The 27,881-nt window shown below is 40.3% G+C and overlaps 4 protein-coding genes across 10 annotated transcripts in view; 2 read left to right on the top strand and 2 right to left on the bottom strand.

Moving 5' to 3' along the window:
• Positions 1-11,928, top strand: part of zcchc24 (zinc finger, CCHC domain containing 24) — a 39,909-nt gene extending 27,981 nt beyond the window's left edge. The window contains exons 3-4 of the mRNA XM_031735167.2: positions 1,240-1,404; positions 5,393-11,928. Of these exons, the coding sequence (XP_031591027.1) occupies positions 1,240-1,404; positions 5,393-5,506 (279 nt within the window). The 3' untranslated portion in view covers positions 5,507-11,928. The remainder of the gene's footprint in view (positions 1-1,239; positions 1,405-5,392) is intronic.
• A 1,086-nt stretch (positions 11,929-13,014) lies between these two features.
• ppifa (peptidylprolyl isomerase Fa) lies at positions 13,015-15,681 on the bottom strand. The gene is made up of 6 exons (XM_031735168.2): positions 15,426-15,681; positions 15,270-15,300; positions 15,107-15,195; positions 14,937-15,033; positions 13,596-13,671; positions 13,015-13,468 (listed from the first exon to the last, which is right to left on the bottom strand). Exons 1-6 carry the CDS (start codon positions 15,567-15,569, stop codon positions 13,333-13,335), a joined length of 573 nt encoding a protein of 190 aa, XP_031591028.2. The 5' UTR covers positions 15,570-15,681; the 3' UTR covers positions 13,015-13,332.
• A 1,100-nt stretch (positions 15,682-16,781) lies between these two features.
• On the top strand, positions 16,782-23,053 carry LOC116316630. Its single transcript, XM_031735240.2, has 5 exons — positions 16,782-17,126; positions 17,281-17,430; positions 20,144-20,354; positions 20,460-20,586; positions 21,630-23,053. The coding sequence occupies exons 1-5, from the start codon at positions 16,886-16,888 to the stop codon at positions 22,383-22,385; spliced, it is 1,485 nt and encodes a 494-aa protein (XP_031591100.2). The 5' UTR covers positions 16,782-16,885; the 3' UTR covers positions 22,386-23,053.
• A 770-nt stretch (positions 23,054-23,823) lies between these two features.
• Positions 23,824-27,881, bottom strand: part of zmiz1a (zinc finger, MIZ-type containing 1a) — a 109,338-nt gene continuing 105,280 nt past the window's right edge. For 4 of the 7 annotated variants that reach the window (XM_039621697.1, XM_039621699.1, XM_039621700.1 and 1 more), the window contains 2 exons: positions 27,182-27,469; positions 26,844-26,951 (listed from right to left, as the gene is read on the bottom strand). In XM_039621697.1, coding sequence (XP_039477631.1) covers positions 26,844-26,951; positions 27,182-27,469 — 396 coding nt within the window. Of the gene's footprint in view, positions 26,952-27,181; positions 27,470-27,881 lie in introns of all 7 variants that reach the window. The other 3 variants (XM_039621702.1, XM_039621698.1, XM_039621703.1) reach the window with 2 other exon arrangements.

Below are 27,881 nucleotides of genomic sequence, written 5' to 3'. Positions count from 1 at the left end.
AAGGTGGAAATATTTTAGCACAACAAGGATGGACACACCCTGCTGTCATCTCACCATTTCTTATCTATCCAGCTTCTGGACTGAAAGAAAAAAACTGCATTTCTATTTTCTATCATTTTTTAACTACATAAAGATATGGGTCTCTGGGTCTGCAACGTAAACCTGCAATATATCTAATGCACAGCAGGGGGCTGCTCTTATGGTTGCAAAGAAGTCCAGCTGTGCAGAGAGCACAACCCTACTTGTAACTTGAATTATCTCCTCAGTAAACACTTGAACAAATTTATGGTTGTTGCTGCTTTCAAGTCCTATTACACGCAAGAAGATGTTTGTTTAGTTTACCTACAGAGTATGAAAAAAAGTGATGCAGTGTGCAAAAACCTGGCTAAAGTCCAATTTCTTTTTCTTTTTTTGCCACTTATTTTATCTGTCTTTGGTTATTTTCTATGAATTTTTAACTTGAAGATGCCAAGTGATGTCCGTTCTTTGAATTATTGTGGTTTAGCAACCACGATCAAACCACTGATTGATGACAATCCACACAGAGTTGAAAGCTCGCCAGCATCACTGAGACCTTTCTTTTTGGTTCGCAAACATATTTTTCCCTCAAGTGTTTCCACTTCTTTGTGCATTTACTCATGCCTGTTCTGATAGTTTCATAAAACTCCAGGAATTTGCTGACATTAGTGAGTCCTTATATTCATGCTGCGATTACTATTCCTTATATTGAGACGATGATCGTTATTCTCTCACTTATAAGTTCCAAAACTGATGTGCACGTCAGGTTACGCCATAAGTTGTTGCGTTTACGACGCTGACGCATAAATCCCCTTTAACGAGGTACGTTTCGCTGGCCGACTGACCGGGTCGCACCCCTCTGCATGCGTGGCTGCACTGTGCAGGCGTTTTCCCCTGGCAGCTGAGAGATTTGCTGGAAGAGCCTCTGGGGAAAATAATGTGCTGATTAATCTCATCAGAAACTGTTTAATAAACTACATTTTTCAGACATAGTTTTAAAACACAGTGTCATTGCTTGGATGCTGTTGTGTGTGTTATATTTGGATGGCTTTTCCTGTGCTGCGTTACAAATAAATGGTTTGGTGCATGGCTACCATGTCACTGACAGGTCGATACCAGTCAGATCTACCCCTCCTCTTCTGGCTTCAGAATGAGGCTTTTAATATATGCAGCCAATAGCTTCCACATGTGCAAGCATCTTATTCACTTTGTTCTTTACAGGCCAGACCCAAAGGTGAAGGACTGACACCCTACCAAGGGAAGAAGAGATGCTTTGGAGAGTACAAGTGCCCTAAGTGTAAGAGGAAGTGGATGAGTGGCAACTCCTGGGCTAACATGGGACAAGAATGTATCAAATGCCACATCAACGTCTATCCACACAAACAGGTATGTAAGCCTGCATCACAGCACTCATGTCTTGAGAATTTGCAGTTAAGTTTAAAAAGAAAAAAAAAAAAAAAAAAATCTTGCTCATAGACATCAGGCTTTGGTTTTCGTGTTGTTTTGATGATATTCCAGATGGCCTCATTACAGTAAAATAAAAATCCCACCACTAATAATTGCTTTGGTAATAAACCAGCATTGAAGAAACTAATGAAATTTCCTGACTGATAAAAGTTTGGAATTATTCACTGAATGCCATCAAATGCTAAAGCAAATATTTCTGTATTAATGGGTCTCAGACATAAACTAACTCAGAGGGAAGTCAGACTTCCAGCTGCAGAAATCCGTCTCACATTTAATAATAAGAGGGGAAAGCACATAAAGCAGGATTCTCTGGAGTGATTTTCCAAACAACACTCGAAGAGAAATCTGTTCAACTTAACCTCAAATAATCCTGGTAACCAGCTGGGTACGGAGCTGGAGAAAGAATCGTGTCAGTTTTATATTTATCCTCAACACTTCATCTTTTGATATGTATGCTTTTTCACATTCCACTTCCTGAAATAAAATTAGGATCGTTGCCTGCTTGAGGCCTGCTCATTCTCAGAATACCACAACTGTCCATGCTTTGCTCTGTTAACACGTGAAATGAAGCAGGAAAGGGACATTTTGTACATCTGTCGAGCATTAACGCCATTCTGAGCCTGAAATTTTATGCATAATTTATTAGAAATTTCTGAGATCTTACCCAAACAGCTTACCTGTAGTCATAACCACAGATTGAAATCTGCACACACTTTGCAAGAGTTCAAATATGTCTCGGTAAAACCTGCTTTGTTCCACTGGTGAGAAACCCTCACTCTGCTCTGAGTCTTGTGGCAAAGCTGCACACAGGCAAGCAAATTCTCTGCATTTGCAATGTCACCCACTTAACATACCCCCCTCCCCTTTCCAACCCGGTCAGCAGTTGAAACAGACCACTAACCTCTGTGTCCTTGAGTATCAAAGAGCTCAGCACAGCTCCTTCTCAGGCTGCGGATTCCCATAAATGAAAAGAATATGGATTTTCCAAACACATCCTCGAGTGTTCAAAATTTGGTCCTCTTTAATGTCATACAGACATGAACTTTCGACCCTTTTAAGATTTTAATTTGTACCCTTTTAGATGTCAAACTCATGTTTTTGTCACCCTCGCTTTACACAAAACAGACTCTCTCAAACCGTCTCTTCTCTTGTAGCTGCAACAAAGCCAGTCAAAGCAATTAAACATGTAAGTCCTCAGCTACTGAAGTTAGATAATTATTCTTAAACTGAAGTGTTAAGCAGTTATTTTATATTTATATATTTAATATTATTTGTATTGCACATTTCTTGCCTAGTGTACTTTCCTGTTTTTCTGTTTTATCTGTTCCATTAAAGTCACACTTCAAATTTGGAAGTTTGTCATCTGTGACAGTAGGTCACTGGAAAAAGACAGAAAATAACCTTCGTTTATTTGTAAATGTTGCTGCCTCTAGCATCTTAAATTCTCTTGAAATATTGTGATATAATTGTGAGGTTTTATTACCCACCACTTTTGGTCACGCCCAATGACAATCATAGCATCTTCAGTTCAGCCATCTTTCTTTTTGTCAGCACCACTGCCTCCAAACCCATACATCAGCAGGGGTCACTACCGTCTTGTAAACCTTCCCTTTCGCTGTTAATGCTGCCTATATGTCACAAATCACTCCTGGCACTCGTCTCCACCCACTTCACACCACCTGCATTCCCTTCCTCACCTCTCTTGTGTACTGTCTGTTCCTTTGAATGGTTGACCCCAGGTAACCCCAGGTTTAAACTCATCCACCTCCACTACCTCTACTCCTTACAGCTTCACTCACACTGATGTCTAAATCCACATCTCGATGCAGAATTTGGTTACACCTGGCTTGGTTTCCCCCCTCGGATCATTTACCGCTTAGATTCAGAGAAATAACCTGCCATTATCCTTTAATTACATAATATTACATTTAACTGACCAGTATTTCTGGCGCCGACTAGCAAAGGCAGCAAGGTTTTCACATCTAGTCAACTAGTCACGCATATCATTAGTACATTTTGCAACATCTAGTGTTTTACATGCGCTGCTGTCATCCTAGATAGAAGATAGGGAGCTAACAGCTAGTACAAACTGCAGTACTTAACTTGTGCCGCTTTTCCACTGGTACCTACTCTAATCTACTTGACTCAGCTCTACTTGGTTTCAGTTGTTTTGCATTACTATTGAGCACAACCTCAGTGTGGGTGGAATCGTTATAGCAAGGTGGCCCAAAAGTCATGCTGCTCTGATTCTGTCGTCACTCACCAAGCACAAAAATCTGCACTTTGTTGTTGGACCATGGCATTACTCAGTGCTGGGTTTCAAAAATGGCGGATTTGATTCTTTTGAAGGAGTTGCTCTCGTGACTCATCCACTGACATACAGTCAGCTGATGTTTCATTTTCATCTTGGCAGCTTGCTTGAAACCCCGGCCAAGTAGGTATTGAACGAATACCTGGTACCAGGTACTCTGACCTAATGGAAAACCCTAAAAACCAAGTCAAGTCGAGCTGCGTTGGTGCTAGTGGAAAGGGGCATTTGAAGGTCTGAGAGTTACCACTGCGTCAGCAAGCCTCCAGGTCTTTTGGTTTTGCCACCTGAAGTTGTGACCATAGACTATATAAATGATAGATTTATGTTCTGGGTCTGAAAAGTGAAGAAAATGTGCAAGTGCTTTAAAGGTGGATTATTTTTAATGGCTAGCAAGAGGTTAGTCCATCTTCTTCTCTACCAAGGCTTACCTTGTGATTGGAAGGTCAGTATCAATTAAGCATGTAATGTCCCTGTCCCACAATCAGATCGTGTCCTTCTTCATCTTCTCTGGATTCAAAACACCAAGATGGTTACAGCCAAAATGCTCACGTCGAGCATTCACGATCCAACTTCATCTACCAGTGGGTAACACTACGGTGGCAACATGCATTTGTTATATACAGTGTGTGTGTTGAGGTTTCTCACACGACATCACACAAGTTCATCCAATCTGCCATATTGGATGCGATATGATGCATCCACCGGTTGCTAAGAAAAAATATGTATTTCCTGACGGTTGTTGCTAGCAGATTGCTATGTTAGCCTTTAGTTTTTCATGTTTATGATCCCAACTTTCAAGCCAAGTGATAGTAAAATTTGCAAAAAAGTGACAGAAACTAGAAACGGAGAACATTTAGCTTTAGTCTGCAAAACCCCTGTTTTTTTATATGTACATATATTAGATGTTTCTTCCCTAAGGTCATTTCATTGGGTGATGCCTGCAGTACAGGGCCTTGAACTCAGTTCCCTTTAGCCTCCAAGGGAACCCTCTTCCAGCTTTCATCAAGGACCTAATGTCTTTGACAAAGCAATAATACATTTTCAACACTTGCTGGAAGACTCATTAGACTCAAATATCTCCTTGTGGTGACCCATGGTAACCTGGTTTCCTTTAGCTAGACCACTTGGAATAAATAAAGGTTTTGTTCAAAGCTCTAACATGAAAAAAAACAATAGATGAAAAATAAAATTTTCCAGATGGACTGTTAAAATAACCTCCAAGCGTGCTGGCCCAGAAAGGTTACCTTTGTCCTCGATAATGAGTCCAAGATGGCCAGTGTTGAAGCCAACATTTCCATACAGTCCATCACGATTAAATGCATACTGCATCTTTTCCTTTAGCACCAGGTTGTTAAAATGTATTGCTAGCTAGCATGGCTGATGGTGCATTGCCATATCTCTGCATCTAATTTGGCAAATAACACATCAGGTCTGTGAAGAATATGAGAGTTGGAGTTCTTAGGCGTATAGCTGACCTGAATCTGCTGCCAAATAAACGGCTTGCAAAATTCAAGAGGTTTATGTGTGTTTCTTGCTCGGTTTGCCCTTTTCTGTGTTTAATATGACTCATTATTGGTCTTCTGTTTGTATCTCCAGCGACCTTTAGAGAAGCCAGATGGCCTGGATGTGTCTGACCAGAGTAAGGAGCACCCCCAACACCTGTGCGAGAAGTGTAAAGTCCTTGGCTACTACTGCCGCCGTGTGCAATAAATATTCATCATTATTCAGTGGCAGAGAGGAGCCGCTCCATCCCAAACCCTGTTTTTTTTAATCCGCCATTGAGACATTATACATCCTCCCTTCCCGGTCCACATCCAGATTTCCCTCAACACGACATGGCACCCTTTCTTCTTCACGTCTTCCTCCCAGTGTCTCGGAAACATCTAATGTAGACATTCGGTCTAATCCTCCCAAATCTCCTGATGCCTTCCTTTATTACCACATCAATTAATTCTGCTCCCTCTCCTCAGCCACTTGTGGAGCATAGACTTTAGTCATTCTTCTCCTCTTTCAGTGACAGTACATCCAAGAATATGTTTGAGGGTCACCCTCTATCTCTTGAAGTGCTCTTCAAAACAGCAAAAAAAAAAAAAAGGCCAAAATGATTGACTTTTTATGCCTTGTGTATCAGAACCACACGATTAATTTACTCAATACTCAATGTTTAACAACAGAAAATTATTATATTGATGATTTAGCACCAGGGTTGTATTTCCTTGGCATCACTGACAGTATTTGTCTCAATAGATTACCTCACCTTGGGGTTTGTTGGCTTTGTGTTTACAGAGATCTGCTTTCCATTTCCCTGCCAAGCGAAGTGTGTGGAGATGTGACGAACGTTTAACCGGGGCCTCTCATGATGGCATAATGTATACGAGGCCTTTGATGTCTTGCCTTATTAGGGTCAGCAGCACATCTTATTAACTGTGAATTAACCGAGGGATAATGTGCCATGCATCCCTAGCTTACATTTGGCCTATTTATTTTCTTGTTGTCTCGTGTGCAATTTGAATTTTAACTGGGACATAAAGAGACATTTTTGTATGTTTGTATATCGCATTATTGTGTAACTGCTTCCACTTGTCTTTAGAAACTACTGTAGGTTCAGTTGTATAAAATGCTCCTTGGGCTAGATTTAGTGCATTGCTAATAGGTAACGCTTCATTTATCCTATTCCTATTTTTGTTGTTGTTCTTGTCGTTCTTGCCTCTCATATATTTGTTAGTGTTGGAAAAAATAGACACTAGATAGGCAGAAGAAGCTGTGGGGAAAAATGGTTCAGTAATTGTTGGCAGTCACATATTTTCCTTGTTTCAAAACTATTGATAAAATGCTTGCCACAGCTTGTTTAGCATTGATAAACATGATTTTGGACCCTAAACTGTTCACATAAATCCTGAATAGATTTTAACCACAAGATAGCAAAATACAAAAGGAGCTGTTTGCTTGACAGAGATTCAGAGAGACTTTTTTATCCAAGTTTTAGTGCCAGTTGATGTCTGGCAGCCTCAGTGGAGTCGGTGAAGCAAGATGGAAAACTTTCCAAGGGCTTGCACACTGAAGAAACTATGTCCAACAGCTAATTGCAGCGTAGAGTGCCTAAAGGGAGGTGAAGCTTTGGAGAACTTTGCTTTTCAGGTTTGTCGAGAGACAGAAAGGTGGTTTGTGATATGTTGATGCTGAAAATTCATGGCTGTATTGAAATTTATGGTGAGTTAAGTTTACATTCGTTTTTATGGGGCCTTATATCATAAACCATATCTTTAAAGTGGAACTATTATGTATTTTTTTCTCATTTCTTGTTATACATATATACATCCAGGCATCCCTGAAAAAGAGAATTTTCCGGGTTAGCAAGCTAGTTTCCACCTAAAGACGATATGCCATGTTCTGACTAAAGTATTTCTAAAGAACAAGCACAACATTTGACATAAACACAGATGTAAAACAAAAAAGCAGTGACATTTGGAGTATCATTGAGTAATAATTTGGATTATTGAAGTTAGGCTAGCAGAAGATGCTAAAAATATGCTACCTGGTGGCTAGCTTTAGAGCTAGCTATTAGCTTAAGCTAATATAAACACTTTGCTAACAAAAAATGTAAGAATTGAGTTAAATTGTTCATGCCGTTCAGCTGGGAGAAATAAATCCATTACAGAGCAGGAAGAAAATGCTAAAAACCAGATCAAATTTCAGCCAAAAGAGCATCTTAGATTAGCACAACCGCTACATTAATATGTGACTGTATGGTTTGATTACTGGCTGTAAAAAAGTCCTGATCCTAAGCCCAAGGTCCACACTGAAATCTTGGTGTGATTCTTTTGTGAATCCTTTAAATATTTGGTGTTCGGGGCAAAGTATTACAACACATTAAAAAGATGACAACCTCAACCAGTGCAGTAGGAGCTTGGACCAGGAAACAGGGCTGATCCTAAATGAGCTAAAATGTCATTTTTAAGATCGTAGGGCACCCCTGAGAAATATTTATTATTTTAAACCTAAACACACAAAAGTACATCACTGTAGCCCACAAATAAAAACACTCATCTGGAAATGAGCATAATAGAGCCACTTTAAAGGAAAAGGAATACCCACTGTGGTTCCATATATCACTATGCAGATGTGAAGCACTAAAGAGGAAACTATTCTAGTTATCATTTATGGAAATCTGCTTTTCAAGGATCCTTGGTATAGGAATTGTGAACTGTTTTATATGTACTGTATTTCTAGCCTTACAAAAACTGGCTGACAATATTTTATACTATAACATACTGTATGTGCCTTAAAACGATTGTGTCAAGGCTAAGAGGCCATTTGAAGTTTCAAAGATTTGTGGCGAGAGACTCAGAGGTGGAGCAGTATTATGTGCATGTGGTTAACTGTGATGCAGAGTAAGTTTGTTGTAGGTTCAAGATGTGACACAGGACAGAAAAACGATAAAGCTCCGCTATTAGCGGTTGAACTGGCATAGTGGGTGTTCGATTCATGTTGGAGGCACAGGCTGAAACAGCATTTCCAGCTGGCAAAAACAATCTTACTGTGGTCTGTTGTCATGGAATATCAACAGAGATGTTATTTCTTAGTCGATCCTCACAACAGAATGAAGTTGACACAAACTGTGGACCTCACTCATTGTTATTTTTATCTGTTATCATTATGTTTTTTCAAGGAAACCGTGGGTTTTGTGAAAAAACACACATTGTTACTTGCTTTAGTGGAAATGGATGATATTGGTGCATTACACTGTTGGGAAATTTAACTAAATTCCATCCGTTGATTTAAAAGGGCACTCCAGTGATTTACTATTCCAGCTTCACCAGTTGGGAGGCCTGCAGGAGACACTAAATAACAGTGCATGCAGCAGTGGATGAAATATCTTTACTTTCAGTTTGGCTCAAGCTCCAAAAATGCATCGACTATTATGCAACTCAGTAGCCTTTTAAAGTAAGCTCCATAGACTGTATATAAACAATGGATTTCAAAAGCAGCATCAGTGTTAAGACATCTTAAATTTACATTCTTTGTAATGGCCAATAAAGGATCGACTTCTGTGGTTGTAAATGGACTTGAAGTCCAAAAGCACTTTTTACCACAAACCTCATTCACCCAATCAAACACAAAGCACTTTTACTGTTACTGTAGGCTCTGTATAATACTTACGTACACACTCACACTCCGATGAATGCATCGGGAGCAACTTGAGCTTCAGTACCTTGCCAAAGGATTCTTCGGCATGCAGATTAAAGGAGCCAGGGATCCATTTGGTAGATGACCTGCTCTACCTCCTAAACCACAACCAGAGAAAATGATCCACCAGCTCACTTTGAGTATTGAGGTTTATTTGTATTTCCCAGCTGGTTGCTGGCAGTTGCTGGGATATTATTGCTAAAGTCTGAATTGTGGAGATGTACAGATCAGTCAGTGACCCCCTGGCAACCACCTGTTGCTAAGAATCCTGTATTCCCCAGCTGATTAGCAAAAACCTCCTCCAAAAAAAATGGAGGCTTGCCTTCAAAGTTGCACATTTTCAAACATGCTAGCTCTCCCTGGCAACCACTAGGGACTCCCTGGCCCCTACTCGTCGCCAAGGGGTCCCCACATTTTTCTTTGGCAGTCGCTGAGGAAAAATGTGTATTTCACAACTGGTTGGTAAAAAACCCATTTATATACCTTTGGTCACTAGCAGATGATCACAGTTACTCTTAGTTTGCATGGAATGAGCTGACTTGTCCACAAACACTGGCCAGCTAATCTCCGTGGGGAAGTGACACAAACTGGAAACAGAATGTTTTCCTTAAAAGTAGAAGTTGTGTCTTCTGCTTTTAGTTTGCAAGTGAATGTTTTCTGTTTCTAGTTTGCATCAGTGTTTGCAGAAAAGGAAGGCGTTGGCTTTCACGCAAACAATCTGCTAGTGACCAACGCGATTGCGAGGTGGTTTCTGGTGCAGTGCCCTCTTTGCAACCAGTTTTACTCAGCCACAGGAACCACTTGTCAACTAGGCAGGAAATATACATTTTTCTCACATGAATGTTGGTTGTATCACAATTACTTCTCAATCACTGGTTTCAAGTCTTATTTAATACAGTGTGATTTTTTTTTTTAAATATGGCCCATCTTTCAAATTCACTTGATGAACAAGTTGGCCAAAATACTCAACTCGTAGCTTCAGAATCAAAGTCCAAAAAACCTTGAAGTGTCCAAGTCCATCTTCTATATACAGTCTATGCTAGACTCCCCAGCCTACTAAATGCTGACAATAAAACTCCTCAGTTTTTAACACAAGCCTTGTGATTTTTTCACAATGACAATGACCCTCCACAGCCCCAGAAGATATCACAGTAGCTAAAGGGCAAATCTGTGGAGTGTCCCTTTGAAGGAGTAACTGAAAACACTTTGTTGCATTTAAAGTAAAGACCCAGTTTTTATGAAAGATTCACCACTGTTGGGAACAACCCATTTTTCTTCTTATTAATGTCTGTTTTTGTTCTATGTAATGACACTAGGCTAACAGGTCTCCCATAACCTTATTTTCCACATTAGACCATGTGGCTGTAGTGAAAGGAATACATACCAATGATGCCTTATGAACTAACCTCATAAAGAAATAACATTATTAGTTATTGTGAATCACGTTAATGTTGATAAATCCTGTCAGAGAGTTCGATTCCGCCCAGAGACATGTTATGAGGAGGTCATTTAAAATGGCAACTCAAGAGCCAATGGAAGCAGCTGATACATTTTAAAAGAAAAAAAAGAAAGAGAAATCTCTGCTTTCAGACGTAGTGTCTTGAATTACATATACTTGACTTTTCTAGTACCTTTTCAGTTCAAAATTGTTATTTTCTATGAATGAGATGTGTATTTTGGAACTCTTAATAGATGTTGAAAATTTTAAAGCAATCTGCAAAAAATCAAGAGTTATTTCCCTGACAAAGATCGACTGTTTTATGTATATATTTGATGGCCATCGTTTTCAATGATAGTAGCTCTTTTGAAGTGTTGAAGCAATATCAAAGCTTTTTCTCTTTCCGGCGTGAAGAAGGGCCTATTGCTGAGAAATAATCAAAGCTGGGAGTTGTTGTTTTTTTTTTTCTTCTTCTTTATGTTTTACAATAATCTGAAGGGTTATCCTGCAGAAATATTTATGGAAAGACTTTTTACAACACTTTTTGTATAGAATATGCAACAAAGTTACACTAAGAAGGAAATATTGATGTCTACATAGAATATTATTAAAAAGAAAAAAAAGCTGGTACATAATTAATAACCTTTCTCAATTATAAGCCATTGTATTTTTTTTCCCTGTGTGTGTGTTTTTGATTTATTGATGTTATCAGTGTTGAATAACCCATTATTCAGTTGCTATGTGACTAATTATGAGCTGCCATATGCATCCATACAGCCACGTGTATTCATTTTGTAAACGATATTATGAAAATATAATGTGTTAACATGCAGAAAAGTCTGTTTTTCTTAATTAGTGACGGATACTCACCACTGTATAAACGCATTAAACTGTGAGATGTAGTTTGGTTAAAGCAGCGATGACAAGAAACTATTATAAAATGTTATATTAGTAGTGTAGCGAGTGTATACTTCTGTCAAGGAAGCGTGTGTGACAAAGAACTATTTTAGAGTTTGCATGTGCATGTGTTTTGGTTTTGAATGAAATATCCCCTTTTTTGTGCAATGTATACCTATTTAAATACCTTACAGTAGTTTGCTAAAGTAAATATTGTTTTTAACATTATCAGCAACGTCTGATTGTTATTAGTCCTCATTTACCGGAAATGTAGCCTCTGCAGATAATACATATTTACTGAATGTAATGTGTTAACACTTAAGTGGTCGAGTTGGAGAGTCTCGTTTGTATTCTTTACTGTCTGTATCACTTGAGATGTTTGTCATGCAGTATTGCAATAATGTAATATTTGATTTGGACAGAACGCAGGCGTGCGGTCGGGAAAGACAATGATTATGGGAAGCAAGGACAGTCGTGGGCTCGAGAGTCGACCACAGGTCTGTTTTTCATGTCCATGAAAACGGCATTCCAAAATGTGCCTTATTTGTTAGTTGGGAAAACATTTTAGTGCTGTTCAGAGTTTGATGAATAAAAGTCACATTGAATTAAAGCCGCCCGGGTTGCACAGTTTTCATTTGTTTTCGGGTCCTGTGCCGAATTTATGTTAACTGGGAGGTGTTCGTTCTGGTGTCTGATTGCAGCCAAAAGCAACACGTTGTTTTTGTGAGCGCTCCTCTCGTTATTGTCGAGGCGGTGTTTTTGCCATCGCTCTTGAGTGCGAGGCTTACGCAACACTGAGCGTATAGATTACGATAAAGGGGTTTTTAATGGATTATTCATGGTGGTTGTGTAACGCAGAAGAGCGAGACTTGGAAAACATTTTTTTTCCACTTGCCATGAAAGTGCTGAAAGATAACAGACATGTAAACCGGCCAGGACGCACCCCCATTTCCCATTTCCCAACACTTGTGGACAGGAAAACCCCCCAAAAAGATGCCCACTGACTCTGTGTGATAACGCAGACACTTAGAGAAGGAGCAGCATGCGCCAGCTGTAAAGATGTCATTGTTTTGCATGTGTGGTAAAAAGAAATGGCACAGTCGTCTCCGGAGCCAAGTTTCCATACACAGTATTGGACATGCATTCCAAATAACTAAAACTAAACCCGAGGGTGGGGACCCAAATTATATCAAGTTTGTTACAACATCTCCAGCTCAAACAGAGCGAGAGCCGAAAAATCTCTATGGCAACAATGTAATCTGAGAATTCAAACAAACGGAGGAAGGTCAGCGCACATATGGTTTCATTTAGGGGCAAGAACTGCCTTTTTCTTCTTCATTATTTACTTTTATAAAGTATTAGCTCGATAAGCAGCACCACCCAGTCTCTGGCTTTCAGACATGTCTCTCCCTCTTCAAGACGCCCTGCGTCTCCATAAAAAAGCAATTTCAGGTCCTAAAACGACTTCACCCTAAGAAGCTCTAGCTCACATGCCCATCGTGCATACATGTGATGCTTCAGCTGCAGTGTAGGTGGAATGTCACATGATGTCACATCCTGCTCTTGATGGACAGGAAGTCAGTCGCGCTGGAGCCCGTGTCTAAAAAAAGCAGGCCGGATCGTTTCCGGGAAGCTTTAAAAGCAGCAGGATTTGTGGCACATCAGAGCAAATGTCTTGCAGTAAGACCAGAGCTGGTAAAGTCGAAAAAAATCGGTCATTTATTTGGCAGTTATTGGGGAATGAGTCACCACACAATTGTTTTACATGCTTGCATACAATTTAGATCAGTCGAGTAAAAATTTTAGAGAGTAAAAAGGTCTGTCTGAGCGTTAGAAACCTCTGGCTTTGCTCAACCTCAAAACCAGGAGTTAAAAAGCGCAGATTTGAGTAAAAGCTGATCACCTGCGACAGCCCTGCCTTCAGCGTGTCACGAACACACGAGCCAGGAGAGAGTAAATACTAGATTGCTGCACACTGACTCATCCAGCAGAAGCCTGTGAGTGCGCTCGGGCGTCATTTGATCTCCCCGCAGTCTGTGATGACAATTTTTTTGATCACACCGCCGTCATGTAAACCAAAGGATTCCATCTTGGAGACCACATCCATCCCATCCTTCACCTGACCGAACACCACGTGTTTACCATCAAGCCTGCCCAAAAAGAAAGACAAGAAAACGAAAAGGAAAAGATGAAAAAGTGGCTCCAGCAGCTTGTGATTGATGAGGCACGAACTGGAGTCTGAAATGACTGATTAAAAAGTTCTACGGGGGTGTTTACCACTCGGTTTTCGTTGTGCAGATGAAGAACTGCGAGCCGTTGGTGTTCGGGCCCGAATTTGCCATTGAAAGCGTTCCTGCAGAAAACCAAAGAAGAAGAAAAAAAAAGCAATCTTTAGAACTGGATGCTGTAAACAAGATCTTGATGTCCTTTTTACTCCTGATCCAGGGACATTTAGGCCTCATTACAGCAACGTCATGCAAGATTGTAAAACAGAAAAAAGAAAAAAAAAGGGCCTCTTCTCTTGTGATCTGACGCACGATGTGATTACGCAAAGCACTAAATAATGTGCACATGGATGATGTTTATTCAACAAACAGAGTTATTTTGATTAGTGCATGTTGACTCACTAAAAACTAGGTCATTCACATGAGGATTGCAAAATGTATATGCCCAGCAGTTTGAACGCTGCATGAGATTCTGCACTGCCATCTAGTGGAGAAGAAGTGGGATTAAAATGCAGAAGAACGGCTGGCAAATAACACCTGGAAGTTCAGTTTTGGTGCAATTTTCACTTCTCCTAATGAAGTTCCCTGATCAGTAAGACCTTCCCCCACCTATATCGTTTCTTTGCACACAGCTCCATACTTCACTGCTAAAGATACTTTTATCACTGTGTTGATGTCCTTCTCACCTTCATCAAAACAGTTTGGACTTTTGTCAGAACTCAAGATTTTTCACTTTCCTGAATACTGTCCAGCAGCACGTTAGTGTTTTTAGTCAAATTACTTCTGTAAACTCTAGAGATATTTATGAGGGAAAATCCCAGCAGATCAGCAGTTTCTGAAATATTCAGACCAGCCCATCTGGCACGAACAACCACGCCGCAATCAATCACCTTTCTTCCCCATTCTGATGCCCGGTTTGAACTTCAGCAGGCTACATGCCTAAAATGCTTTGAGTTGCTGACATATGATTGGCTGATTAGTCGTTTCTTTAATGAGCAGTTGAACAAGCGTACCTAAAAAAGTGGCTAACATTACTTGACTGTAAAGCAGTTGGTGCTTTGTTCTCATATCGTATAAATTTTTCTTTCTCTATTATTGATACAGTTTCATGAGTATCATTTTGCTTTAGTACAGTTTCAAATAAAACCTTCACATTTCATTTTTTTGTCTGAGGCCACAGTAGGCCTACAGTTTTGCAATAGTCCTTCCAAAGTCAGTACGGGGTTTGATAACAGTATAAAACCACTTGGTGTCTAAGTCTTAAAACAGTGGTGAAAGGGTTTGTATTCACTGATCACAGAGTTGAAGTGACTGACTGACGTTGCATGTTTTGACATATGTGAAAAGGGTTTTTATTGTTTTAGTGTAATCCCTCAAAGCTGTGAGGCTGTACCTGGACCAGTGTGCTTTAACTTGAAGTTTTCATCTTTAAACGTTTTCCCATAAATAGATTTCCCTCCTGTACCGTTGTGGTTGGTGAAATCTCCTCCCTGCAAGAGAAAAACACAACATCAACAGCAGAAAACATGCCAAATGACACTGCACCTTCACTGTAAACTGTACCTGACACATGAACTCGGGGATGACCCTGTGAAACACAGATCCCTTGTATCCAAAGCCATGCTCCCCAGTGCACAGAGCCCTGAAGTTTTCTGTGGATCGAAAGGATTTTTTAAATGAATGACGATGAGCCCATCGTGGAAGGAACGTGGCTTCACCTACCTACCTGCAGTCTTTGGCACCACATCTGCATTCAGCTGCAAGATAATACAAATCACATTCAAATTCACGCAAAGCACTTATCTGGTCTGGCTACTGACAGATATGAACGCTACAGGTCAGATCAAGGTCTTTGGAGGCGACTATGATAACAGCAAGCTACCTCAATGATTATTCGCCCCAGAGGATCGCTGTCAGCATCGATGTCCAAAAATACTACCGGGTTCTCGACGGGGCCGGGAGAAAACAGGCGCGCTGCAGTGATGCCCAACGAGCTGTACCTCATACGATTTTTTATTTGAAGCATAGCTGCTTAGCTTACACGGTGAGGCGGACCTGCAGACCATGGCCCTTTCTCAATTCTCAAGTACGCGAGTTCTCGCGTTCTCCGCACGGGAGTACGTACTTGCCGAGAATGCGACTACGGACTAGCGATTTGTTTTCTGTTTTTTTGTTTTTTTGAATACGCTTTATTGATAAAGCACAAAATACAGATACAAATTAACAAAAGGGGGTTTCGTATAAAAAACAAAATACATACAGTCTAGTAAAGAATCACATAATATTGATAAGTTTATAGTTCTGACAGCTTTTACATTTTGAGAATGTTGTATGGTTTTAACATATTGTGTTTCATTTAAGAAGCACTGAAAGGATGGTTTTGCGTTAGAAAATTTCGATTTATGTATATGAAATTTAGCCAGTAATATCAGTAAATTAATCAAATAAAATGCGTTTGCCCTGTGCATGGGGTACTTAAAGAAACCAAACAATATTTTCTCGTAACAAAGGGAGAACTCAGAAAAGATAAAGGAAACAACAAAAGCACAAAATTCTTGCCAAAAAGATTCGTGTATAAGCAGGACCAGAACGGACTCGCGATTTGTACAGCAACACCAGCGTACTTGATGATGCCGTCCCCTCTGTGATTAATATGTTATGAAGCTTAACTTTAATCTGAGCCAAACCGATTTACTCAGGAATAAATAAAACACTGAAGCAAACCAAACATTAAGATTTATAAGTTATCTAAGTGACTTATTATCATGGTTAACCTCAGTAGCGAAATCTTTCTATTAATAAAAATAGTGTACATGTATGCCTGAATAAAAACAAATAGGTGAGATGTTAGAATGCTTTTATTTTTATTTTAGCAGACACTCAAAAATTACAACAGACAGCTGCTGGGGTTTGGAAGAGAACTGAACAAATACTTAAAATATAATCTGATCATTTTAGAAGCAGCCTTTAGAATCTCCACATATTAACGTGCTGTTTTTGTTCCCGGTGAAAAACAAACGGATATTTTAATTCCTCCCGAATTAAAATATTTTTAATGTTAGATTTAATTCAGAGTCAGCTAATCCCAGCCAAACCGATTTACTCGGGAACAAATGAAACACTGAAATAAACCAAACATTAAAATTTAATGAACACATCCGGGAATTTTTTGCGTTCTCGGCTTGACGCGCCAACTGATGACGTATCACGGATCCACGAGAACGCAAGTACGCACAAGTAATTCGAAATTCGTCATTTCCGGGGTAAAAACGCAAAGGATTGTAGGTAAAAGCGGCTAACGCATGCGGGCTATTACAAGACAACAGTCACACAGAGACACAAATGGCAAGAAGTTGTTGTATTGTTAACTGCCATAGCCGGTCGCATGACAGCCACGGGAAGCCGAAGGCTAAAGGAATCGGTTTTTATAGGATTCCTTCGTGGAAGAAAAATTATTCAAGTGATGTTTCCGAAGTCACGAAGAGGCAACGGATGGCCTGGATTGCAGCTATTGGAAGACCAAATATAACGTTCCAGAACACTCCACCTCACATGTTAGTCTGCTCCAAGCATTTCCACAAAGGTGAGTGTGTATGTGTTGTAGTTAAGTAATTTATCATAACATTATTGTTGATGTAGGTTACAAATAAGTCTTATATTGATTTGAATTAAATTCTTTGCGCTATGCTGCTTTGTTTACTGTGGCTTTGCGGGCTAATGTTTGTTGTATTTTGTAGGCAAACCAGCCTACAAAATGATGGAAAGCGATCCAGACTGGGCACCCTCTATCAATCTGGGTCGTACCGAGTTGAAAGTTGGGAGAGCGAGTTCAAAACAGCCGCATTTCTCTGGGCCAGAGACGGATAATCCAGGCGAAATCCACGCAGGTAAAATTGTTATTTTACATAAAGATATTCTACTTTTCCCACTGTGTTTACCTGTGTTTAGGTCAACTGTTTTGCTCTTTGGCAACTGTGGATAGTTCAGTTCAAAGTTACAAGTCACTTACTGTTTTTGCTATGTTTTACTTAGATTTTTCATCACGGTCATTTGTTTTAAAAGTATTTATTTTAAAACTGTATGGGTCAAAGGGCCAAATCAAGTTTTAAATGCCAAAATAGAAATGTGGCTGTTTGATTTACAGAATTTGACTTCTAAACAAAGTAATCAAATCGTGTGTACGTGTGACGTCACACGCACGGACAAGCGCAGTAAGGAAACAAACAGCGACCCCGCGTGAGAGGTAACAAATCTAGTCATAGTAATGACGTTTTCATTATTATTATTATTATTATTATTATTAATAAATTTAAATTAATTAAATTATTACGATGGAGTAGTAGGGCAAAAGGGAAAAAAAACAGTATTTGTCATTTTTAGAATAAAGTCGAAATACTAATTTTATAATAAAAATGAAATAATATTTTGAGAAACAACATTACTTCAACAACATTACTTCAAGTCGTTTCAAGAACTACGAAGCAGTAAGTACTGCTCCTTCGTTCTTGTTTTAAATGCAGCAACAGTTCAATTTCCACTGAACTTACATTTTGACATTTTTAATTGATTACAAATAAATAAATAAACATTTGTATTAACAGAGCCTTTGCACTTCGCGCTACGTCATATCCGCAAGCGGGAAGTACTGCTCGCTCACTTCCTGTTTGAGGACCCATGACCGCCAGGAGAGATAAATTTGTGCTTCAGAAACAAGAAAAACAATATTGCGAACATTGTTGTGTGCCTAAGTGCACAGGGTCACCGAAATATAACAGAGTTTTGTGTTTTCACAGCTTTCCCAGCAACGCCAAATTAAGAGGACTGTGGCTAGCGAGTGATATGGGCGGTTGCATCATGGCATCGGCAAAAAAAGTTGCTTGCAGCCATGCTCCCCCAACATCATGCCAGCGCATTTTGGGGCTTGCATGGGCACCGATCGGTTTTCTATTTCCCATTTGTGGGGAGTAAAGGCGCCCTCGTTTGCGAGGTGCGCCTGTTGTTTGCCACACAAGGAGGAGAGTGGCGGGGACGGCGGGGGATTCTCTGGATGGCTGGAGAGGCATCTAATAACCAGCTCGCAAAATAAAACAAAATAAAAACAAACCAACAAACTAGGGCTGTCAATGTTAACGCCGTCATCACGATCAACACGATTCAAATTTATAACGCAATTAATCCATTTGGAGCGTAGAGTGACTCAAAATGCCTGAAATGTCTCTGTCAATGCATTTCAGACAGTTTGTTCAAAGTTTGTTTATTCTGCGCTCTAGATGGGTTGATTGCATTAAAAAAATTTTAATCGCATTAATCGTGATGACGGCGTTAACGGGTTAACGTTGACAGCCCTACAACAAACACAAAAACTGAAGACATGATACAGATTTATAATTTGCACTGATGTGTTTTCTAAATTCACACACACATACGTGAAAAGTGAGTGCGAGGGCCGTCAGTGCACCTGCTTGCTGCTGCTGCTGCTGCTCACACACAACCTATCGAACGGGGAGGGGGCGGGCTGCTTCCAAATAGTTGCACATTTGATTCATAATGTTGTCAGTCCAAGCCCATTTTGTATTAATTATTTTTCCTGGGTTGTGTGAAATTCCAGAAAAACCCCCTCATATAAGGTGTAGGTCTATTAGTCTATGTTGTGGGGTTGGGTGTTGATACTGGAGTGCAAAATTACTGATAACGGCAGGTATTATGTATCTTGAAACAAGATAACATTCATTAGTAGGGCCAGGACTCCGTAGTCTTTTTACACCTACAGGCCAGTGGACAGTGTTTCAAGGATGAGGATGTACACATTCTGGACAGGGAGGAACGCTGGTTGGAGCGGGGAGTCAAGGAGGCCTTTTACATGAAAAGGGAAAGACCATCTCTGAATCGAGGAGGGGGGATTGGGTACATCTTTCGCCATCTTACAACGCTGTGATTGCAGCCATTCCCCAACTCTCGTGAATGGTACTCGTGGCCATTGATCAGTGGTCTTTGATCAATGAGTGATCAATTGCATATTAATGATGAAGGAACTGACCTCCCAGCCCATTGTTCCTTCAGTGGTGCTAGTTTCAGTCATTATGCAAATGTACTGTCTATAAGGTTGGGGAAACCTGCAGTCAGCTGAGACTGAAGAAGTCACTTGGATGAAACATTTCTCCCACTGAAAACGTCCAGATGAACAGAATGAACTTTTGGGGGCTTCTGTTTACGTTTGTTAGCCACTAGGCTATGATAGGAAACTGACAGTAGACACTGGTGTGGCTTATTGAATCTTTTGGACTGTGTTCAGTATAATATTAATTAGCCATTAATTGGTAGAGGTGTGTAATGAATAATGAATTATAGTGGCTGTTTGTTAGCCATTTGCATACTCTCTCTCTCCCACTATATAAAATATATAGTGTATTGTCTAACTTATTTTGTATTTGTTGTATTCTTCTTCTGCTTTCTGCACAAATTTCCCCACCGTGGGATCAATGAAGTTGTATGTTTTATCTTATCTTATCTTAAATATTTATGTGGTTAAATTCAGTATGGTTCCGACAACAGTTTTCACAATAACGTATATTAATGTACAATCCTTAATATGTCTTGTAGGTAACCCAGCATCAGGTGAGCAGCCTATGGAGTATAATTCTGGCTTGGATCATGACTATTGCTGTGCCCCAGATGTGACAGTAGACCAAAACATGAAGTTAAAAAAAGAAATGGGAACGTTAAGGAAAGAGATCCAGGAGCTCAAAATGCAGTCTGCTTTTGGATTACAAAGATTCGCCGGATCCGATGATGACATTCAGTTCTACACAGGGTAAACCTACGACACTTGGCTAGACATGTTACACAAAAATACCAGTTTGATTGTGAGCAATATTGTAAATGACCTGTAATATTACTCCGTATTTTCTTACAATAGGTTTGCAAGTTACCGTCACTTCATGATGTTTTGGGGGCTGATTGAACCCTCTGTCCACAGAGTGATTCACAGGTCATGGTCCGAAGCTACTGAAAGAAGGAGTGAAGCAGTAAACGCATCACACATGGTTTGTATTTGTGCATTACAGATTTTAAGAAAAAACAAACAGGAAATACATGTCAAACCTTTTTATTGTAATCTGGAATTATATAAAAATATCATATGCACGTGGTGCTGCTTACATTAACATCAGTCAGGCATAACTTTATGACCACCTGCCTGGTTATTTTGTTGGTCCCCCTCTTTGCAACCAAAACAGCTCTAACATGTCGAGGCATGGACTCCACTAGACCCCTAAAGGTGTGCTGTAGTATCTGGCACAAGTCCGGTAAGTGTTGAGGTTGGGCCTCCATGGATCGGACTTGTTCCTTGTGGGGAATTCGTGCTCCATGTCAACACCTCAAACGTGTTCCTCAAACCATTACTGAACCTTTTTTGCTTTGTTGCAAAGCTGAAAGAGGCCAATAGCATGCCCATGAAAGGGTGTATATGGTCTAAAACAATGCTTAGGTAGGTGGATCTGGTGCTAGGAGCTCCCTGGCAAGTGACACACTTGCACCTGGCTGTCCTTGTGGTATAAAAGAAAACGCGATTCTTTAGATCAGACCACCTTCTTCCATTGGTGGTCCAAATCTGATGCTCACGTACCCACTGTTGCTGCTTTCGGCGGTGGACGGGGTCAGCATGGGCACCCAGACTCGTCTGCAACTATTTAGCCCTAAGCACAACAAACTGTGCTGTGTATTCTGACACCTTTCTATCAGGACCAGCATTAACTTTTTTTGGTAATTTGAGCTACAGTGGCTCATCTGTTCGCTCATGACTTTGTCGGTGATTCCTTGGACCACTTTTGATAGATACTGGTCACTACAGACCAGGAACACGCCACTAGAGCCCTTCTCAAACTCCCTCAAATCCTTACACTTGCCCATTTTTCCTGTTTCTAACTTATCAACTTTGAAGACAAAATGTTCATTTGCTCCCTAATACATCCCACCCACTAACGGGTGCCATGGTGAATAGAAAATCAGTGTTATTCACATCACCTGTTACGTCTGATCAGTGTAATTAGTTTTATAAACATGTTGTATGCCTTTTTCTCTTTTTCAGATGCAGTCATTGCAACCCATTGATGAGCTGTTCCTATTCCAAATGTACCTGGCTGCTGGTCTTGAGGAGAGAGACTTGGCAAACCGGTTTGGCATTCACCCTTTCACTGTAAGCTGCATTATCTCTTCATGGACCACCTACTTGTACACTCTCTTGGGTTCTGTGTGCATCTGGATTGATGCCGAGGACATTAAAGCTCACCTCCCTGATGACTTCAAAGACTTTCCCGATACTCAGGTGATAGTTACTTGCACTGAGCTAAAATGCCAAATCCCATCCTCCACTCTCCTCCAACGTGAGATGTTCTCCAAGTCTCACTGCACAATGAAAGGTCTGATTGGGATGGCCCCACATGGCGCAGTGACCTTTGTTTCTTCACTCTATCAGGGGTCAATAAGTGACAAGGAACTCTTTAGAAGATCAGGTTTGGTTGACCACCTTACAGAAGACATGGCCATAATGGTTGACGAAGGATTCCTCATGTCTGACTGTGTGGATTGGAAGGTGTACTGTCCAGCTTTTCTTAGCCAAAATAGCCAGATGCTAGCACACAGCGGCTTCAAGAGACAGAAAATTGCACGACTCAGCGCACATGTGGAGCGTGTAAGCCGAAGGGTAAAGGAAAACAAACTGTTTGACTCGGTTATACCGCTATCGATTGCTGGAAGCATTAAGGAAATTTTTACTGTGGCTTGCCTGCTAATTAATTACCAAAATAAACCTCTCGTCAGGGCACGGGCTAAGAAACACACATGAATATAGACTTCACTTGACCCCGCAGACAGAAAGTAAACTGGGTAGGTAAATTGTGAACATAAGCAAGTTGTATATTTCTGTAAATAAGGAATTTTCATTTCCTTGTTCTGAATGTTTTCTGAAATGTAGACAATGTCAACAGATGAAGAGTCACAGCAGCATGTCATAAAGTGATGTTATGGTGTATAAATTTCATGAATAAATCTGAGTCGTTCCCAAATCAGTCACTGAATATAATTTTAAATTACTTTAAAATGCATTAATTTAAATATAATGAATTAACATGAATTTACACTCTGTAATGAATGTACACACTTTGTCCAAGATGCAGGAATTTTTTGTAATTTTTTTTTTTTTTAAAGAGCAGTAGTTCTTCAGACTTTCTGAAGTTCTTTCGAAGTCTTTCTTTGGATGATTTTTCACTCATTTTCAGGCCTTATTTCTGGCCTTTTCCCCCTTTAAAAAACCCCAAAACATATAATGCTGACTTATGAATCATTCAAGGATTAAAAAAGGCATGTAATTTAACAGACAAAAAGTAAAGAGCCCCTTTTATGTGATATGTGATGTCCTTAAAAAACAAGGAAAAAATCCATGACGTAAGAGACCGAGACAGTCGTACAGAAATTGTTTGCTTCAAATTCTTGCTGTTAAATGTGGTTCTGCAAGCTACTGAGTCATAGAGTATTCTTTCTTTTTCACACAGCTGTACATAATATATAAATGGTTTAAACTGACTATATTTAGAACAGCAGCATCACACTATGACAGAAGAGAGCAGTTATCACTGACAAAGCATGAAGGTCAAAGTTGAGCTGCATGTGGGTTGGAAAGGCGCCTGCTGTGCATAGCAACTTGTAAACAGGCTAAAGAAGCTTAAATGTATGGAGTTTACCAATTGGATGTGTCCATGTGTATCAGTGGAGCGTTCAGCTGAGGCACTGAGCTGTGAGACGGTGCTGAATGATTTCGACTTTGTGGTCTGCATTAACTTACATCAGGCTTGATTTCAATGTTCGGGCTGGATCAGGTGACCCTGAATCCTCTCTTAATTGTGTTATATTATAATAGGCCTAGGCTGCTGAGGGCTTTCCATGACTCACTATGTGCTTACACACCACTTTGCATTTAGTCATTAGATATTAGTAATCTCTGACTGTCTTCCATAGTTTGTCCCGTCTTCCTCTAATTAATCCCAACTCATTGCGTCACATGACTGCGAATTTTTCCTTCCCACTGTTGCCAAGTGCTTGCTCAAAGCGTTTTTTTTATTGTTGAGGTTTTCTATTATTTATAACCTTACAATATGAAGCATCTTGAGGCGACTGCTTTGTGATTTTGCACTACATGTAAATACAAGTGAATTGAATTTTTTTTATTGTTCCATGGAACATGTTGGACAAGTCAAGCCCAAAATACACAGAGGCCGCCAGCTGTGTTTCATCTGAATACATATTTATTAGATAAATATTAGGATGTCACATCATCTAACTACATACAGATTTGCAAGACTAAAAATCACAATGTTCTTCTGACCAGTTTAGAATATGAAATGATTGTACATAGAATGTACAAAACCAAATAGACAACTGCCACTTGTGCCAATCACTTCAGATTGTACCTTTATAGCATAAGTTTGCCAAATTGCATAAAAATTATAAATTTGACAAAATGTTTTACAAACTGTAAATTTTGGAAACAACCCTCGAGAGCCTTCTCGAAGCTCGATGTCTCCCGAGTCCCAATTATACCTCAAAAGGTCGGAATAATTTCGTAGCACCTTTATAAAGTACACAGGTAATAACGAAATACACAGAATTTTCATATTACACAAGAGGAAAAATGTCTTTTCTTTTTCTTGAACCCCTTGTTGAGGGGTTCATAAAGTATCTTACATAAATGAACAGGCATGGTTAGAGAGGTCTGCACAGACATAATCAAACAGACTCATTTTCCCAATTCAATGTCTGACAGGAGGATGCAAGCTTTACAAATTCTAAATACACTATGCACACTCCCACTGGAGAAAATGAATACATTTCTGTTAACGTGTCTCTATTTGTCATTTACATTATGTACAAATATCCCTTATATCCCCAAACCCGTCCCCCAATCCTTACTGGGGGTCTTTCCCGAATTTCATTTTACAATATTAATCGTCTTCTCCTTTAAATCCTCAACTAGTACAAAGTGTGTCGCGAAAATTACTCGATTTTTGTGAAAGGTTACAGTCATGATTACACACTGTGTAGGGAAATAAAACATCCCAATGCGGCAGTGCATTGTCTTTAACAAACATATAAACAAACACAAAACATTTGACTCTTTCAGCTGTGTTGTATGCAGGCCATGTGATTACTCTTGAAGCCAAAATGCGGTTCTTGAAAAGGGATCATAAAGCCTAAATATGGGCGACCTTTTTTTTTTTTTTTTTTTTAATCGACGACATACAGTTTACTTCATATTCATTGTCTTTACTGCATAAACTGACGTAAACCAAATTTTACTCTCATACAAACACTGGACAAAAATAACTTAAAATGCAAAACAAAAGTGATGGAAACACAGATCGATGGCTATGAAAAGCTCAGTATCACACCTCAAAACCATCCAGAGAACATTTTTTTTGCACATTCTCACCTTAAATAAAGTAGATGAGGATCCAATAATATTGAACAAATCCGTTTTGGAGAAATTTGGACCTCAGAGCTGCATTAACAACCTTTTATATATTTCTTCCTGCTGATTCAAAGTCACAGAGTAATGGAAAAAACTGTACACAATACACAGGTACTTAATAAAAAGCCAGTGAGAGTGCATTTAAATCAATTCCTTACAATGTTGGACTGTTTATCGGGGACTGTGTGTATTTAATGTGTGTGAGTTGTCACCGACAGACACGCAGTACCATGTAGATGCCAGTAATAGTTAGGTACAGTACTGTACAGTCACAATGTATTCACAAAGGGTATATACAACAGCTCTGGAAACACTGTCGGGTCATGCAGGTTGTTTTTTTTCTTCCCCCCTCCCAAGCAGTAATAAAACAACAAAAGATCAGTACAGTCATACAGATATCTTTTTTTTTCTGTGTGTGTGTGTTTGATTTTTTTTTTTATAAAACACAGTGATTTTAAAAACTTCTGTGGATGTCTGTGGGATGCTGAAATCCTGCTGTTACACCAACACACAGTAATATCCAGACTCAACCCCTTACAAAAAGCACAGGACAGCTGCGGTGACTGATTCGTGTCAATGAAGGGAAGGGAGCAGGAGGTTGAACGAAGATAAAACACAAAGACGCTGACAAAAAACAAAAAAAACCCCGATGAATTTAAAATAAAATAATAAATATAAAGACTAGAAAGATAATGATTTGATCAAGCACATCTAGGCTGGACAAAAGACAACAGGAGCCGTTGGCACACATGCACTTGTGATGGAAACGGTGCTGAATTTGATGAGAAGTGAAACGTCACAATAAATACACAGGTGCTGAGACAGCTCTTTAAGCTAGATTGTCCCCTCCCTCCCTCCCCCCCTCCTCTTCTGTCTCAAACTTTCTCTCTCCCGCTGTTTTCCACGTACGCTCGCAGGCAAACGAAAGAGGACACAGAAACACACTCGCAGTTGGGCACACACACACCACATTTCACACTATGTGCACTCGCCTCCTCTGCTGACACTCAAGGACAATTGAGCTTGTCCTCTCAGTGCACTGATTCTGATGAGTTCCAGTTATTTAACCACCTCACGCGCACACACACACATTCAGAAATCTAGGGAGGTGGGGGAGTGGCAAGGTCAAAGGGCATACGCCAAAGTTTTGGAAGAACACATTTCAAGGGTAAAAACACTCTTACAAGACAATGTCTTTGCCGCTGACTCTTGTCCTTTTTTTTTTTTTTTTTTTTTTAAATGAAAATTATAGATATTTATATAAACAACAAAGCTACAACACTTTTCCTGGAGCCCACAACGGCTCCTGTCTCCTCTGTGTTGATTACATATAATGATTATAGCTGCACAGTTTTTCAGTTGAAAAAAAGTCACAAATATTTAATATATATATGTATATGTATACATATATACACACACACATATATATATGTATATATGAAGTCACTTTAGTGCCCACCGACATGGCTGTAAATGGTGTGTTTCAAGTCAGAGGTGGTGGAACTGGTGTGTTGAATCTTTGCACAAGCGAAAGAAGGAAGTGTGGGGGACGAGAGGCTCTCCTGCTCTCTCCCTCGGAGTTCCCAAACAGGTGCCCCGTCCCTTTTTTCTTCCCCAGCTGTGCTCCTGTGCCGCACATTCTCCATTTGTGTGTCAGTGCATAAGAAAGCTGTTTTGAAGTGTTAACAGGAGGTCGGTCAGGCGTCTGTGGACGGGGCGGTCCGACACGTCATGACTCCCGCGGGGGTGAACAAGGGGCTTGTGGGCGAGGCGAAGGTGCTAGTTGTTCTCGAAAAGGGAGAGGAGGTCGTCGTTGCTGTTGGTGGGAAGGTCGGGGGGGTCCAGGTAGGAGAGCAGCTCTTCTGGATTCGCCAGTTCGGGAAGCAACTGTGCACGAAAGGCAGAAAAAAACAAAAACATGATTTTTTTGTTCTTTTTTTCAAGAAAGACAAATTTACCTTTTCTAGTGACTTCATATGAAGTGTTGATGCTAGCGTGCACATAAACGGCTACCACCGAGAGTCAAACTTTAACAGAAAACAGCATAGAGATGAGAGCAGCTGCGGCAGACAACAGGTCAACAGTTAGCTTACGGCATCCAAAGCAGACACACTTACATCCAGGGAGGGTTCGGGCATATCCTGGGCTCCCTGACCCATCTGCCCATCTGAGGAGGGGTTAAAGTTCAGATCGCTGTGAGGATGACTGTTCTGCCCGGGATGCTGAGGCTGCGGCTGAGGCTGCGACTGGCGAGGCGGGTGCGATGATTGGCCACTGTGATGCAAGGGCTGCCCTGACTGGACACTGTGATGTAAAGGCGGCCCTGTTTGGCCGCCGGGGTGGGGAGACGCATGCAAGCTCTGCTGCTGCTGCATGGAGTTATGGGACTGATCGGAATGGGACATCTGCAAGTGCGAGAAGGCAAACAAAGAGCGACAGTGAAGGAGAGACGGGAGGGAAAAAAAGGAGGAGGATAAAGCGAGAGAGACACAGAGAGGGAAGGAGAGAGTGTTAAGGGGGGAAGGAAGGGGGGGAGCGAAATGAGTTCCAGCGTGAATAATATGGAACAGGCTTTCTAAATGGAAGCTGCGATCAGCAGACATGTACAGCTGCAACATTATATGGTGACATGAGCATGTGAGCATGACTGAGCACACATGCTGGCTAGAGGCACAGGCTGCACCTTGGTCAGATAAGAAATACAGGTTTTCAGTACGGCACAGATTCTCTAGAGAGTTTCTTCCTCAGACTAAGCAGCAAACACGACTAACTTAGCATCGCATTAAAAAAAAAAAAAAAGCCCAAATATATGAAAAG

The sequence above is a fragment of the Oreochromis aureus genome, linkage group 13 (genome assembly GCF_013358895.1).
Source record: "Oreochromis aureus strain Israel breed Guangdong linkage group 13, ZZ_aureus, whole genome shotgun sequence".
In the NCBI taxonomy this organism is placed as follows: Eukaryota; Metazoa; Chordata; class Actinopteri; order Cichliformes; family Cichlidae; genus Oreochromis; species Oreochromis aureus.
The sequence above is the reverse complement of the archived record's forward strand: the minus strand, read 5'-3'. Positions and strand labels throughout refer to the sequence as shown.